The sequence below is a fragment of the Phyllobates terribilis genome, unplaced genomic scaffold (assembly GCF_046119375.1).
Source record: "Phyllobates terribilis strain yellow unplaced genomic scaffold, ASM4611937v1 Scaffold_7__3_contigs__length_470593459, whole genome shotgun sequence".
NCBI lineage: Eukaryota > Metazoa > Chordata > Amphibia > Anura > Dendrobatidae > Phyllobates > Phyllobates terribilis.
The window spans coordinates 419,529,728-419,547,674 of NW_027362767.1; the positions used below are offsets into that span (position 1 = coordinate 419,529,728).

The 17,947-nt window shown below is 41.7% G+C and overlaps 1 protein-coding gene across 1 annotated transcript in view; it reads left to right on the forward strand.

The window, feature by feature from the left end:
* The window catches only part of LOC141155582 (uncharacterized), a 232,326-nt gene that overhangs the window by 9,735 nt on the left and 204,644 nt on the right, over nt 1–17,947 (forward strand). Inside the window, exon 2 of the mRNA XM_073642452.1 lies at nt 10,806–10,898. Coding sequence (XP_073498553.1) covers nt 10,806–10,898 — 93 coding nt within the window. The remainder of the gene's footprint in view (nt 1–10,805; nt 10,899–17,947) is intronic.

Below are 17,947 nucleotides of genomic sequence, written 5' to 3' on the forward strand. Positions count from 1 at the left end.
TGCGGTTTCTCTCTGCTCAACCTTGTCCACCGCGTCTGCGGTTTCGCTCTGCTCAGCCTTGTCTACCGCGTCTGCGTTTTCGCTCTGCTCAGCCTTGTCTACCGCGTCTGCGGTTTCGCTCTGCTCAGCCTTGTCTACCGCGTCTGCGGTTTCGCTCTGCTCAGCCTTGTCTACCACGTCTGCGGTTTCGCTCTGCTCAGCCTTGTCTACCGCGTCTGCGGTTTCGCTCTGCTCAGCCTTGTCTACCGCGTCTGCGGTTTCGCTCTGCTCAGCCTTGTCTACCGCATCTGCGGTTTCGCTCTGCTCAGCCTTGTCTACCACGTCTGCGGTTTCGCTCTGCTCAGCCTTGTCTACCGCACCTGCGGTTTCGCTTTACTCTGTTTGTTTAGCACATCTGCGGCTCTGAACTCGTCTCCCAGTCTGTACTGGACCCTACCCAGTCTGCGCTCTAGTCTGCCTGTTCCTGTATTCCCCAGTGTGGGTCAACAGCCGTGTCCGGAGTCTGACCTGGAGTAGACCCTGGTCCCTCTGCTCGGTTCCTCCCTGGTGCACTGGCGTCGTATGCCATCGTGCGACCTTGGTCAGATCAGGCAGATACTTAGCTACGCCCCTCCAGGCACTCTCCGGTTCATGGCACAGTGGAACCACTAAACACGCACACACCAGTCAGTCCGGGCGTGTGCATTACAAGCTGTACCACGCCTTCGCCATACATTTCTCTTTCCATCATTCTGGTAGAGCTTGATCTTGGTTTCATCTGTCCAAAGAATGTTCTTCCAGAACTGTGCTGGCTTTTTTAGATATTTTTTAGCAAAGTCCAGTCTAGTCTTTTTCTTCTTGATGCTTATGAGTGGCTTGCACCGTGCACTGAACCCTCTGTATTTACTTTCATGCAGTCTTCTCTTTATGGTAGATTTGGATATTGATACGCCTACCTCCTGGAGAGTGTTGTTCACTTGGTTGGCTGTTGTGAAGGGGTTTCTCTTCACCATGTTGTCTTCTGTGGGTGCACAGGTCTTTTTGCATTGATGAGTTCACCAGTGCTTTCTTTCTTTCTCAGGATGTACCAAACTGTAGATTTTGTCACTCCTAATATTGTAGCAATTTCTCGGATGGGTTTTTTCTGTTTTTGCAGCTTAAGGATGGCTTGTTTAACCTGCATGGAGAGCTCCTTTGACCACATGTTTACTTCACAGCAAAACCTTCCAAATGCAAGCACCACACCTCAAATCAACTCCAGGCCTTTTATCTGCTTAATTGAGAATGACATAACGAAGGAATTGCCCACACCTGTCCATGAAATAGCCTTGGAGTCAATTGTCCAAATACTTTTGGTCCCTTTAAAAACAGGGTGGCACATGTTAAGGAGCTGAAACTCCTAAACCCTTCATTCAATTTTAATGTGGATACCCTCAAATGAAAGCTGAAAGTCTGAACTTCAACTGCATCTGAATTGTTTTGTTTAAAATTCATTGTGGTGATGTCTAGAACCAAAATTAGAAAAATGTTGTCTCTGTCCAAATATATATGCACCTAACTCTAGGTAAAATTTGTCACACAATTCCTGCTGAACGTGGTAATATTTGACTATTTGAGAACAAGTTATCTTACAATAGTTTGTGGACTCCATATACAGAGCCCGTAAGTGCAGGAAAATCAGAATCCCCCCTCAAGTGACCCCATTTTGATAATTACACCCCTCTGGGAATTTATCTACTGGTGTGACGATTTTGACTCCATGTGTGTTTCCAGAAACAAGCAGCAGTGGATGTTGCTGAGTGAAAATTGCAAATCTGCTTTTGTAGTGCCCCGTACATTGTAGTGCCTAGTATGTTGTAGTGCCCATACATTGTGCCCAGCTTATGCTTCTGGAGCCATAGACCCCGTAAATTAAGCTGGCTCTCATCGTTACGGAAATGCCAAACATGTGGATGCTATATGTGGTTTAGGCACACTGGGGCAAAGAAGTGAGAGGACTATTTAGATTTGTGAGCCCAGAATTTGCTGGAAATATTTGGGGGGGGCAAGAAGCCATAGCACTTTTCCGGAACCTTTGTGCTACCAGTAACATGGAAGCCCCCTATATTTTCATTAACAGATGATGGCCCTGAGTGGGGAGTTGCTTTTTTGTGGATTGATTTGAAGCTTTTGTTCAGAAAATTTTACATAACATTTTGGAACACGTGTATCCTGTGCACTACACTGAGCATTTACATTGGGGTTATCATCTAAATCTCCTAGAGATGTGATTCAGATGAAACCCTGAAGGATCCATTCACTATAATGAGGCAGCAGAGTTACTCTGGTTTCCACCTGGCCTCTGTCCAGCGGTGTTCTTTTTGCTTTTATGCACTCCTAAAAAGACGTACACCACCAGATCACAGGCAAGATGACGTCCACAGTGCCTCCATCTGCCTCCTTGTAGGGAATCTTCCGTCGGGGGTTCCGTCTGAATCATATATTTCAGAGATTTACACAGAAACCCCAATGTAAGCGCTCAGCGTAGAGTGCAGGATATCTTTGGGAGGCAGAATGAACAAATCAACAGCAGGTGAAGAATTTGTTTTATTTTTTTTACACCGTTCCTCGTGTGGTATAAGTGATATGGCGACTTCATTCTTTGGGTCAGTGCGATTACTAATCATGTGTGGGCTTGTTTTTTGCTGGATGACTTGAAGTTTTTATTGCTACCATGTTACCATATAACATTTTTGGTTGCATTCTATTCCGATTTTTAAGAGGCAAAATGAACAAAATCCAACAATTCTGGATTTTTTTTAAGCTGTGTATCATGTGGTAAAATTGATAAGACAACTTTATTCTTCGGATCAGTACGATGACAGCGATAGCACATTTATATAATTTTTTTTATGTTTTGCCACTTTTACACAATAAAAACTATTTTATAGAAAAAAATAGTTTTTGCATCACTACACTGTGTGCAGAATTATTAGGCAAGTTGTATTTTAGAGGATTATTTTTATTATTGATCAACAACTATGTTCTCAATCAACCCAAAAGACTCCTAAATATTTTTGGAAGTTGGAGTGAGTTTTTTTAAAATTTGGCTACCTTGGGAGGATATCTGTTTGTGCAGGTAACTATTACTGTGCAGAATTATTAGGCAACTTAATAAAAACCAAATATAATCCCATCTCACTTGTTTATTTTCACCAGGTAAACCAATATCAGTGCACAAGATTTAGAAATAAACATTTCTGACATGCAAAAACAAAAACAAAAAAACAATTAGTGATCAATATAGCTACCTTTCTTTATGATGACACTCAACAGCCTTCCATCCATAGATTCTGCCAGTTGCTTGATCTGTTTTCGATCAACATTGCGTGCAGCAGCCACCACAGCCTCCCAGACACTGTTCCAAGAGGTGTACTGTTTTCCCTCCCTGTAGATCTCACATTTTATGATGGACCACAGGTTCTCTATGGGGTTCAGATCAGGTGAACAAAGGGGCGATGTCATTATTTTTTCTTCTTTTAGACCTTTACTGGCCAGCCACGCTGTGGAGTAGTTGGATGCATGTGATGGCGCATTGTCCTGCATGAAAATCATGTTTTTCTTGAACGATACTGACTTCTTCCTGTACCACTGCTTGAAGAAGTTGTTTTCCAGTAACTGGCAGTAGGTCTGGTAGTTGAGATTCACTCCATCCTCAACCCAAAAAGGTACCACAAGTTCATCTTTGATGATACCAGCCCATACCAGTACCCCACCTCCACCTTGCTGGCGTCTGAGTCGGAGTGGAGCTCTCTGCCCTTTACTGATCCAGCCTCTGGCCCATTCATCTGGCCCATCAAGAGTCACTCTCATTTCATCAGTCCATTAAACCTTCGAAAATTCAGTCTTAAGATATTTCTTGGCCCAATCTTGACGTTTTATCTTATATTTCTTGTTCAAAGGTGGTCGTTTTTCAGTCTTCCTTACCTTGGCCATGTCCCTGAGTATCGCACACTTTGTGCTTTTTGATACTCCAGTAACGTTGCAGCTCTGAAATATGGCAAAACTGGTGGCAAATGGCACCTTGGCAGCTTCACTCTTGATTTTCCTCAATTCATGGGCAGTTATTTTGCGCCTTTTTTGGCCAACACGCTTCTTGTGACCCTGTTGGCTATTTGCCATGAAACGCTTGATTGTTCGGTGATCACGCTTTAAAAGTTTGGAAATTTCAAGACTGCTGCATCCCTCTGCAAAGACATCTCACAATTTGGATTTTCAGAGCCCGTCAAATCTCTCTTCTGACCCATTTTGCCAAAGGAAAGGAAGTTGCCTAAAAATTAAGCACACCTTATATAGGGTGTTGATGTCATTAGTCAACACTCCTCCTCATTACAGAGATGCACATCCCCAGATTTACTTAATTGGTAGTTGGCTCTCAAGCCTATGCAGCCTGGAGTAGGACAACATGTATAAAAAGTATCATGTGATCAAAATACGCATTTGCCCAATAATTCTGCACACAGTGTATATTCTGAGAGCTTTACCTTTTTTATTTCTACACTTACAGAGCTGTATGGCTACTTGTATGGTGGGACAAGATGGTGTTTTCAGCAATTATTATTATTATTTATTTATATAGCGCCATTGATTCCATGGTGCTGTGCATAAAAAGGGGTTACATACCAAATACAGATATCACTTACAGTAAACAAACTAACAATGATAGACTGGTACAGAGAGAAGAGTACCCTGCTCTTGCGGGCTTACATTCTACAGGAATGGGGAAGGAGACAGTAGGTTGGGGGGTTGCAGTAGCTCCGGTGTTGTTGAGGTGGCAGCAAGCAAGGTCATGGCAGGCTGTAAGCTTGTTTGAAGAGATGAGTTTTCAGGTTCCAGCTGAAGGATCCAATTGTGGCGGATAATCGGACCTGTTGAGGCACAGACTTCCATAGGATGGAGGATATTCGGGAGAAATCTTGGAGGCGATTGGGCGAGGAACGAATAAGTGTGGAGGAGAGAAGGAGGCCTTGGGAGGACCGGTGATTATGTAAGGGAATATATTGGGAGATTAGTTCAGAGATGTACAGAGGAGAGAGGTTATGGATGGCTTTGTAGATCAGTGTTAGTAATATCATTTTTAAATCTGTTCAACATTTTGATTGCATTTAACTCCACTTTTTATTTGGCAGTATAATGAAAAAGCTTTTTGCCAGATTTTTTATTAATTTTTTTTACTGTGTTCACTGAAGGGGTTAACTAGTCTGACGATTTTATAGGTGGGGTCATTTTTTTGGCTTTTTTTTTACAAAAATATGTTTTTTTTATTGGTATAATTTTTTTTCATTTTTTTTCTTTATTTTGTGATATTTTTAAAATATTTTTACAATTTTTTTTAACTTTTTTTTTTAATTTTTAACTTAGTCCCTTTATGGAACTTTAACTTTTATTACTCTGATCGCTTCTATTCTTGTATGATGGAATGAACAGTGCCCCATGAAATGTTCTGAGCTTGGGTTATTTTTTATGACCTAACCCTGCTTTACTTTTCTCTACAACTTTCTCCCTGACCTTTCTGGTGTGTTCTTTGGATTTCATTATGTTGTTTGAACCCTAATGTTCTCAAAACATTCCTCCGAGGCCTTCACAGAACAGCTGTAGTTATACTGAGAAGAAATTACACACAGGTGGGCTCAATTTACTAATTATGTGACTTCTGGAGGCAATTGGTCACTCAGAATTTTATTTAAAGGTATCAGACTACAGGGTGCTGAATACAAATGCACGTCACAATTTTCAGATTCATATTTTTTAAATATTTAGAAACCCATGTATCATTTCATTTACACTTCACAAATAATTGCTAATTTGTGTTGGTATCACATAAAATCACAATAAAATACATTTAAGCTTGTCGATGTAAAGTGAAAAAATGTGGAAAAGTTTACAGGGTATGAATGCTTTTTCAAGACATTGTATGTTGAAGTCACTTTGACATTACTAAGGATGTGTTGCACTAAAGAGCTTAAATATGCAAATTGTCTGTTCAGAGAGAAAGAAGACTAGAACTCTAGTGCCACCTACTGGAAGTAGTAATCCTAAAAATCAATGTCGACCCTTTAACAAGACTTGCCACATAACTTAGGATAAAAGGTAAACCAGAATCTCAATTTGCAGACACTGTGTTTCAGGGTACTGCCCCTCATCAGTGCAAAGTGTGAGATCTGGTTTTGCTGGATGAGAGGTGACTAAGAGGGGATTGCCTGCCATCCACGAGCGATCCCCGCATGTTTTTTTGGGGTGTCTAATAACCGTGAAACATGCAGGGCGGGGATTTGAGCATGTCACTTGAGCACCCGCGATACATGGTGCATACTTGAGTACCCGATGCAAACTCAAGTAGCGAGCACTTGCGCTCAAGAGTAATGACAACTTATTCAATATGATGACCTAATGTTATCAAATTCTGTGTCGTACCTCTGGGTTCAAAATGTTCACTATACCCATTGATAAAATCCTTGAGGGGTCTAGTTTCCAAAATGGAGTCACTTCTGGGGGGTTTCCCTTGTTTAGGCGTCAGAGGCTCTCCAAACGTGACATGACGTACGCTCTTGATTCCGGCCAATTTTGCGTTCAAAAAGTCACACAGTGCTCCTTTCCTTCTGAAACCTGCCATGAGCCCAAACAGTGTATTTTCCCCACATATGGGGTATCGGCGTACTCAGGAGAAATTGCACAAAAGTGTTTGGGGTCCATTTTCTCCTCTTACCTTTGTGAAAATAAAAAATATGGGGCTAAAACATAATTTTTGTGGAAAAAGTTTGATTTTTTTATTTTCAAGGTGCCATGTTATAAACTTCTGTGAAGCACCTGGGGGTATCGGCGTACTCAGGAGAAGTTGCACAATTTCCATTTTTTAATGATACCAGTGTGAAAATAAAAAAATTGCGGTCTAAAGTAACATTTTTGTGAGAAAAAATAAATGTTAATTTTTTTCTTCCACATTCCAAAAATTCCTGTGAAGCACCTGAAGGGTTAATAAACTTCTTGAAGGAGCTTGTGAGCACCTTGAGGGGTGCAGTTTCTAGAATGGTGTCACTTTAGGATATTTTCTGTAATAAAGACCCATCAAAGTCACTTCAAATGTGATGTGGTACCTAAAAAAAGTTTTGTTACAAAATTGAAAAATCGCTGGTCAACTTTTAACCCTTATAGCTCCCTAACAAAAAAAATTGGGGTTCCAAAATTGTTCTGATGTAAAGTAGACATGTGGGAAATGTTATTTATTAACTCTTTTGTGTGACATATCTCTCTAATTTAAGGGCATAAAAATTCAAAGATTGAAAATTGCGAAATTTTCACAATTTTCGCCAAATTTCCATTTTTTCACAAATAAACGCAAGTGATATCGAAGAAATTTTACCACTATCATGAAGTACAATATGTCACGAAAAAAACATTCTCAGAATCAGGGGGATCCGTTGAAGCGTTCCAGAGTAATTACCTCATAAAATGACAGTGGTCAGAATTGTAAAAATTGGCCTGGTCATTAACATGCTAACCACCTTGGGGGCTAAAGTGGTTAAAGGGTCGACATTGAAAACAACCACAACACCACCAACCACTGGTATAGAAGATATGTCCTGTTTTGTTTGCATAGTATAAGGGAGTAACTCCCCCAAAAAAGGAATCGACTTTGAAAGGACGGAACGCTTGTAGTAAGTACTTCCACCGCTAGGTGAAGGTTTCCTTTGGAGTCACTATACCAGCCGAAGTCGTTGGGAAAGGTTGTTTTTGGCTCTAATGTTTTTTTAGGAAACAAAGCATTGGAAATGGTTATTGTGAAGCACGAAATCCAAGAAATCCCAGTAAATGCCACAAGTTCATCAATGGTCCGCTATCAATCTTCCAGAATGTCTTGATGAATTTTTGACACATTTTCATCAGTTCAGATGGTCAAAGGACATCTGGAAAAAAGGTTGATCATTAATAGACATGTCATCTTCTTAGAAACAGGAGAAGCATTCATGAACTTGTGTTTTACTTATGGCAGCTTTCTTGTAGGCTGTCTGTAGCAGAACAACCATTTCCAAGGAAAGGAAACTTCATCGACGCATGTTGATCATCTAAATCAGTCATCACAAAGTAGGCAAAACATTGAACAACATATTGGAAAGAAAATTATTGAAGTCAAACGCAACCTTCTCAAACAATGTCATCTGGCATACTGACTCAGAAAGGTTCCACAATCATTCATCTAGTCCTCCACCATAAGAACCCCGCCCTCTAGAAGATGATTGATGCTTCTTTTGGATCCCTCCTCATATGTAATTGATTTCATGGAAATAAAATACTAACTGCTTCATAGTACAACTAATTATAGACATATGCATTGACTCGCTATTCTTATCTCTGTGTTTCATCTGCTATTATAACACTCACGTTAACAGTTCTGAGCTGCAATAATAGCCAGAGTACAGCCCCTTTGCAAAAAAAAACCCCAAAATGAGCATATATTCAGTACTAACTAAATAAGTAAATGGTAATAGTACATGAAAATAACATAGGGTACTATGTTAACAGCATTTTGATAAAAAAAAAGCATAAAAGTGACCCCACCACGACAAGGTACACCCAATCGGGATGGTCCTATCTTCTATTATTTAAACCTCACCTTGTGTCAGGCGACCTCAACTTAGGTAGAGCAGAATACAGGCCCGACACCTGTCCATGATAAGCTATATAGATGACATGCTTAGCTCAAAAAGGGGAGTCACACCCCTGTTTGTACAAAGTACAAGAAACTACATCAAAAGTAAAGAAATGAGCCAGAACATAAGTTGGAATATGTGTAATGTGTAGGAGCACGTTCACTCTGTGGCTACTCAACAGACGAACCCAAGATGAAAACAAAATGAGCATATACTCTGTAGTAAGTAACTAAGTAAATAGTAATAGTACATGTAAATAACATAGGGCACCTAATTAACATTATTTTGATTAAAACAAAGTGTAAAAGCCATCCTACCACGACAAGGTGTACCCAATCAGGAAGGTCCTGTCCTATCTTTAGTATTAAAACCTCACCTTGTATCAGCCAATCTCAATTTAGTAGAGGGCAGAGCAGGATAGAGGCCAAACCAATCAGACACCTGCCCGTTGGAAGCTATGTAGATGAAATGCCTTGCTCGAAAGGGGAGCCACGACCTTCTTTGTACAGAGTTCAAGAAACTGCAGCAAAACCAAATAAGAGAGACAGAGCATAAGTTGGTATACGTGCAATGTATAGGAGCACGTTCACACTTTAGCCACTCAACAGGAAAAACCCGAGATGAAACAAAATGATCGTACGCGATGCAGGAAGTCAATAAGTAAATAGTAATAGTACATGTATGTAACATGGGGCATTTAGTTAACAGTATTTTGTTACAAAAAAAAGTTTAAAAGCCATCCCACCGCGAAGAGGTGTACCCAATCAGGACGGTTCTATCCTATCTCTAGTATTGAAACGTCACCTTGTGTCAGCTGACCTTAATAAAGATGGGTGAAGAGCAGAACAGGGGCGTGACTGTTCAGACACCTGCCCATGGGAATCTATATAGATAAATTGCTTAGCTTAAAAAGAGGGAGCCACATATTCCAACTTATGTTTCGGCTCATTTCTTTGGTTTGTTTTGCTTAAAGGGTAACATCACCCACAAAAACACCTAAATCCCTCCATAGCCATACAAAAAATATAAGCACTAGCGCTACTTATCAGAGTAGCGATATAAAGCTGTGTACCAGCGCACTTGCTGCCCACGTACATGATAAAGTAATGTCAATAGATAATGAACAGCAGTATGGGCTAATACTCACTGAAAAAGATTCTGGAAGCCTTCCTCCTTCCGATGAGGTTCAAGAAATGGTCCTGTTCTGGATGATGGTTCTTTATCTGATGCTACGAGGACACGGTATGACGGATGTGAGTAGAACGAAACGTGAACTAAAAGTCAGAATGAAAGAGCATACATACAACATCAAGCAACAATTTACTGGACACCCGCTGTCTCTACACTATAAAACAGCACACAATGGTAAATTAACAGGCAGCCCATTCTGGGGCAAAGAGAACGTAAAAGAACATTGGAGAGGAAGGAATTACATCCATAAAATGTCCAGAGCCGAGAGCAAATGGATCTTTACATTAAATACTCTAAGACCATTTGGTTTAAATAGCAAAATAGAGCTGTTTGCTTTTAATTAGAGACTTCACTCCGTGGTCCAATATATGGAGACACTCGCCTATATCAGAAATGCCACCCATAGTGAATGTAATCCCTGATGAAGGAGGTCATAGCCTCAGAAACGCGTTGGTTGGATTGTCGGCACTCTTTTGAAACTGAAAGAGAGCCCATAGTTTGGTGACGTCACACAGACATAGGGCGGCAGATTTTTTCAAGCCAGTATTAGAACAGACGTGGCCGGCCGGCATCTTGTCTATACGGCTTGTGGAGTGTCAAACACAGAGCGAGGATATCCTTCATACCGTGTCCTCGTAGTTTCGGATAAAGAACCATCATCTGGAACAGGACCATTTCTTGAACCTCATCGGAAGGAGGTAGGCTTCAAGAAGCTTACTCAGCGATTTTTAGCGCTTACTTCTATTCATTATCCCTCCATGGTCATATTATCTTGTATTATCGTTGACTTAGCGTTAAAATGTGATTGACAATACAGCATGCATAGTCACACACAGAATATTGCTGCCAGTGATTGCGCTGTCGTTATGACACCGCCTCTGCCGATGTAATCATTGAATACAAATAAAGAGAATGATATTTTCAAATAATAATTTTACAATTTTACAGAAGCTGCAACATGCAGGTGTCATAAAGAATCCTGCTACAGATCCACACTGGCTCTCCTACTCTGTGACATTCTGACTCCATGCTCTTGCCCACGTAAGTAAAATATTTTTCATACATCACAAAACTACTTAGAAGTTCATTGTTTTATCTTAATTTCTTTATTTTAAAATATATGAAAACTTTTATTCCTTGAAATAAATGTATTTTGGATTAGAATATTTTGTTATTTGGTTTCTTTAAAGTTTTCGCACCGTTTGACTTTTATAGGCTGTTTATTTTTCTACACATGCCTGCAGAATGAGCTTGCAGCTCCTCCATCTGCCTTTTCCCGAGACCCTCTCGGAAAAAGATGAATAAAAGAGTTCTAAATTCTCCTGTCAGAACAAGCTCACTTATGGCTTCTAAGTTACCTTCTCAGTTATATGAACAGCAGGTAGCTCGGCTAAAGGGAAGCAAGTGATCCTGTAACCCATTATACATTAATAAGCCTTTGTGTAGTTATCCACAGGTAATTTTGAGAAATGGGAAGACAAACTGAAGATGGTATAAATGCCACCATCACTGGTCTATTTTGTCTATTTTTAATATACTGTATTCCAAAAAGTTACAAATGAACTCCCACTAAACCAACCTCACAGTATTATGTGGATTAGTAATACCCCACAGGAGTTCAGGTATTACATAAAAAATACAGACAGTTAACTTATGGGTCAAAGATGAAAATCAAAATGGTACTACCAGTAATATATTAGATAAAACATGGCATCGATCACAACTAATTTGTGATAATCAATTGTTACACGCACGCCGCTAAGTTCAGATAGGGGAGAGACAGGTTACATGAATTCTTTGGAATCCTGGGGGAACCGTTACTCAGGGCGACCATGGACCATGTGCTGCAGCTTCTCTCAGGCACACAGGGGTACTGACCCTCAGGCACAGACACGTAGGTTGTTTCACTTGCTGACCAGACACAATTGACAAGATTCCTCATAAACGGTAGAACAGTAGCATTTAATAAGAAGCCGCACAGCCAGTGCAAGTTAAGTCTTATGAGCAACAGGCTCCAGTGACAAACAGTGTAGTTTCCTTAGCAGCACAGCAGTTCACAGTCTTCCCAGTAGTACATGACAGCACAGTTCTAATGCAAAGGTACATTAATGAACACAGCATCCTTTACAGCACAGTGAGATGGAGGAGGGGGGAGGGTTTGCTGAGGGAGATGATCCCTGTGACACCATTTCTTCTAGTCCTTATCTTTCTGCCTGACAATACTCTGAACTGCTAGTTCAGGAACTCTACCTGACCTGTGCTTAGCTTCACTCCTGACTTGAATCCTTTTCACTTGCAGGGGTGCTTCTGTGAGATACAGTACACACACACCACCTTTCTCTTCGGCTCCAGCCAGACAGTAAACAACTTCCCCACAATCCCCCTGGGGCTCTGCTAAAATACTCCCCTTCTCCTGTGACTGTGTTAACCCCTCTAATTGCTGGATGCTTCTGGAGCACAACAATTCCTGTTTCATGTACTTGTGTTGCTTCTAATAGTTGCTGAATGCTTTTAAAGTAACAGCACTACATCTGCATGTCACATGCTTCCCTCCGTTTTGAATGTCGTCCTCAACATTCGTCTTAATTGGTCAATTTGACCAGTTCTGAGACAGTAGTGAAAGTTGGATAAATTTATATACAAATTGGCAATGTGAAATTGGTATAACGTTCATAAACATTGATAATAACCTAATCTTACGACCTTTTTCTTGTTGGATGCCTTTAAGAAATAAACAATTAATACAATTAAAACAATCAGCATCTCTTTAGCTGGAGCTTTTCGTACGTCTTCAACAAGCTCTCTCTCTCTATGCTTAAACATTTCTTTGTTTCTACAAAGTCTTTTAAGGAAAATCAAAGCATGAAAACAAGTCTTTCCACCAGACATCTTCCATACTGCCTCTCGGTGGTGAATACCACTCAAGTGGGCTTACCTGGTCCACAGGCAAGATACCTGTTTTCAGTCGACAGTCCTTGGCACTCAACTCAGTTCACCAAGTGTCTCATACGTCAGCATCACGGGACTCCTCACTTCTCAAGTTGACATCCTCCTGGTGGGTTGTTCCTCAGAGACAACTGGTTCTTCGGTCACAAAAGTTTCTTCCGCCACACTCACTTCCCGTGCTTCCTCAGATGATCTTGGAGCTGCCTCTGTAAGTTCTTGTACTTCTCCTGTGTCGCTTGTTTCTGCATGGTCTGGAAATTCGGCTCCTCCTGAGTGTCGAACGGTCTCTTCAGGGGCCAGTGTTCGATCATCAGATCTGAATTGGACTTCATCTGTACTTCTTGATACGAACTCTGGATCCTCAGGACTTAGTTAATTCTCCTGAGAATGGTACATACCTCTCCTTGCCGGTCCGAGAAATGCAACGGTGTGTTCTTCTCCATCTGAACTTAAGGTCACGATCCACCTCCAGAGCTTCAGTCTGTGGTGGTCCCTTAGTCGATCTCGGACAAAGTCGGTCTACTTCTGGGAAGTCTTGTTGTGGTGGGAGATAGTCACAGGGTAGCAGAAAATTCCGATGGACTCTTCTGGTTTTCTTGTCTCCCGTTTCCAATCGGATTTCATACACTGGGCTGTGATCATCTTTCCTCTTTATGACCACATACAGTACAGACCAAAAGTTTGGACACACCTTCTCATTTAAAGATTTTTCTGTATTTTCATGACTATGAAAATTGTACATTCACACTGAAGGCATCAAAACTATGAATTAACACATGTGGAATTATATACTTAACAAAAAAGTGTGAAACAACTGAAAATATGTCTTATATTCTAGGTTCTTCAAAGTAGCCACCTTTTGCTTTGATAACTGCTTTGCACACTCTTGGCATTCTCTTGATGAGCTTCAAGAGGTAGTCACCGGAAATGGTCTTGCAACAATCTTGAAGGAGTTCCCAGAGATGCTTAGCACTTGATGGCCCTTTTGCCTTCACTCTGCGGTCCAGCTCACCCCAAACCATCTCGATTGAGTTCAGGTCTGGTGACCGTGGAGGCCAGGTCATCTGGCGTAGCACCCCATCACTCTCCTTCTTGGTCAAATAGCCCTTACACAGCCTGGAGGTGTGTTTGGGGTCATTGTCCTGTTGAAAAATAAAATGATGGTCCAACTAAACGCAAACCGGATGCAATAGAATGCCTCTGCAAGATGCTATGGTAGACATGCTGGTTCAGTATGCCTTCAATTTTGAATAAATCCCCAACAGTGTCACCAGCAGAGCACCCCCACACCATCACACCTCCTCCTCCATGCTTCACGGTGGGAACCAGGCATGTAGAGTCCATCCGTTCACCTTTTCTGCGTCGTACAAAGACACGGTGGTTGGAACCAAAGATCTCAAATTTGGACTCATCAGACCAAAGCACAGATTTCCACTGGTCTAATGTACATTCCTTGTGTTCTTTAGCCCAAACAAGTCTCTTCTGCTTGTTGCCTGTCCCTAGCAGTGGTTTCCTACCAGCTATTCCACCATGAAGGCCTGCTGCACAAAGTCTCATCTTAACAGTTGTTGAAGAGATGTGTCTGCTGCTAGAACTCTGTGTGGCATTGACCTGGTCTCTAATCTGAGCTGCTGTTAACCTGTGATTTCTGAGGCTGGTGACTCGGATAAACTTATCCTCAGAAGCAGAGGTGACTCTTGGTCTTCCTTTCCTGGGGCAGTCCTCATGTGAGCCAGCTGTGTATCCACCTGACTTCTGCACAACATAACTCATGGTCCCAACCCCATTTATAAAGCTAGAAATCCCACTTATTAAACCTGACAGGGCACACCTGTGAAGTGAAAAACATTTCCGGTGACTACCTCTCGAAGCTCATCAAGAGAATGCCAAGAGTGTGCAAAGCAGTCATCAAAGCAAAAGGTGGCTACTTTGAAGAACCTAGAATATAAGACATATTTTCAGTTGTTTCACACTTTTTTGTTAAGTATATAATTCCACATGTGTTAATTCATAGTTTTGATGCCTTCAGTGTGAATGTACAATTTTTATAGTCATGAAAATACAGAAAAATCTTTAAATGAGAAGGTGTGTCCAAACTTTTGGTCTGTACTGTATACCTTCTCTTCCCAGTACGAACAAAGTTTTCCTGGATCGCCTTTCTCATGTACGTATGTTCGTGTGCGGGAGTGATTCAAACATATCACCAAATACGCTGAAGATACTCGGTACTCGCCCGAGCATACTTACTGAAAGGGTTAACCGAACATACTTGCTCATCACTACAGAGAACTCTTCCAGTCTTTCTTCTCATCAGCTGTTAAAGTGCGCAACATCAACAATAATGTCCGGTTAAAAAGTTCTTCTTGTCCATTACCCTCTGGGTGATAGGGCGTTGTGTGGGATCTCTGAATTCTACAGTACTTTCCTAGCTTGGCAAAGAGCTGGTTCTCAAATTCTCTTCCTTGGTCGTGGTATAACCTCGTAGGGAACTCAAACCTCATAGCAAAATCATTGAAGATCTTCTCTGCTGCTGTGCGACCCGATTTATTGGTGGGGGCATATGCTTGAGCAAATCGAATTAAATGGTCCAACCACCAAGATGTATTTGTAACCACCCTTGCACATCTCGAAATGTAGAAAGTGTGTAGAGACCATCTCAAATGGATACGTAATTTGGATGTTGCCCATAAGGTGCCCGGGTTGATGTGTTGGGACGTTTATCTTTCAGACACCCACACTCCCTGGTCACATACCTCTCAATATCTCTCCGCATGTACGGCCAGAAGAAACGTTCACGGATCAAATTTGTTGTCCTTTCCACTCCCAGGTGTCCCATGTTTTCATGGAGTTCTTTGAAGACCTACTTATGGAATACTCTGGGTAGTATCAACTTCTGGTTTTGTCCTCCTTTATGATACAGGATACCATCTTCACTGAGGCAAAGCTTCGTCCAATCTTTAATTAAAACAGATACTGCTGGTGACTCATAGTCTCTCATTGTCTCTCTCCCGTTTTACTTGGAAACCGATTTTGGTCCACATAAAGTAGAATTCTACCAATTATCTGATCTTTCCGTTGTGCTCTACAGATTTTCCTTTTTGGTAGTTGTTGAATAGACTGGGGTGATCTTGTTCTCTCATTTTTATGGTGCTTTCCACCGTCAACGGACACCACAATGGTGTGTCTTCCTCCTGATAAGCTTGTACTGCTTGGGTAGTGCTCTCAATTACTTCCAGACTGACTTTCTCTGAGCATTCTTGCATGAACTCCTCAGGCTCAATCCGTCAGCATCCACATTGCATTTTCCTGGCCTGAACTTGATGCTGAAATTGAAGTCAGATACTTCAGCGACCCATCTCTGACCTGTTGCATTCAGTTTAGCTGTATTAAGGACATAGGTCAAAGGGTTGTTATCAGTGTATACCTCAAGCTCTTTGCTGTAGTAGAGATAATCTCAAAATCATTCACCGCCCATTTCAATGCCAGGAACTCCAATTTTCCAGAATATAGATGGTAATTCTCTGCGTTTGTCAATGTTCTAGAACCATAACCAATGTCTCTCAATTTTCCATCTTGATGCTGATACAAGGCAGCTCCCAGTCCAACTTGAGAAGCGTCACAATGAAGAACAAATGGTAAATTGAAATCAGGATATCCCAAGATGGGTGGTTTTACCAGGTAGTCTACTAGTTCTTCCAATACCTCCTGGTGGTCTTCTGTCCAGAGAATGGGCTGTTGGGGTAAAATGGTGTTGTTTCTTTTAAGCCCGGTCCTACCCGCGTTCTTCTTTTTCTCCGTCGGTGTTGTTGTCTCTGTCATCCCCCCAAGAGGAGGTATAGCGGGGTGGCAATCCTGGAGAAGTGCCGAATGTAAGTACAATAGTAGGAGAGGAATCTTAATATCTGTCTCAACTTCCCGAAGGTAGTGGGCCGCTTGTCTTTTAAGGCCAGTACCGGAGCGATTTCTGCTGGGTCCATGGTATATCCTTATCTGGACATAATTTTCCCTAGAAATCAGACTTGCCTTTTGAACAGTTCACACTTCTTTGGGGTCAACTTAACTCCGTGTTGTTGATACCGTTGTAATACGGTCCTCACGTGTTCATCATGCTCCCGGAAGGTTTTGCTGTATACCACATTGTCATCCAAGTACGGCTGGCAGATATCGTCCCTCAATCCTTCTAAACATGCCTCCATGCTCCTCTGGAATTCTGCTGGAGCTGAATTGAGCCCGAACGGTATGCAGATCCACTCATATAATCCCCACGGTGTGATGAATGCTGTCAAGGGTCCACTGGACTCTTCGACAAACCCTTGGTGGTATGCCTTACCCTGATCGAGGACAGAGAACCAGGTACTTCCTGATAGGCTATCCAGCATATCTTGGATCTTTGGTATCGGATGTCGATCAAGTACTGACTTTCCGTTTAGTTCCCGGTAATCACAGCAGAGTCTCAAAGTACCATCCTTCATCCTAACACAGACAGTAGGAGATGAATAACATGACTTCGACTTTTGGACCCAACCTCTGTTGATTAGGTCTTGTAAATACTCTTTCACTTCACGGTGTAATGGTTTTGGCACGGACATGTAACTTCTGATTACTGGGGTCGTGTCTTTCAAATTAATTTTCAAATGCAACTAAGGGATACAGCCTATATCAGAGTTATCTTTGGAGAATGCATGACATTCCTCTCTTAGCATCTGTTTTGCTACCACTCGATCTTCAGCACACAAGTGTTCCAGGGGTACTGCGGAATCCCAGGACCCTGAGGTGGGTCATGCAATTTCCTCCCCTGGGCAACTCCTTGTTATGATCTGCAACATGTACTAAGGAAAGATAGGGGAAAGCTGTCGCTACAGTAAGACTAAGCTGAATCCCTACGATGTAGCAGGCTGCCTGTTCCTAGCGAACAGACCTGCCTTAGTCCTCGGCTAGTCTGAACAAAGACCTATAGCATAAGGGGAGGGGTCCCTAAAACAACTAAGGACTGGAACAAAAATGGGACACCTCCTAAACAGAGAAGTTGTTGCAGAACGCAAAAAAACAAATAGACAAAAAGGTACTAAAGGGCCCAGAAGGACCAAACGAACTGACAGAGATAGGCACAGAAGCACCTGGCTAGAAAAACAGTCAACAACACT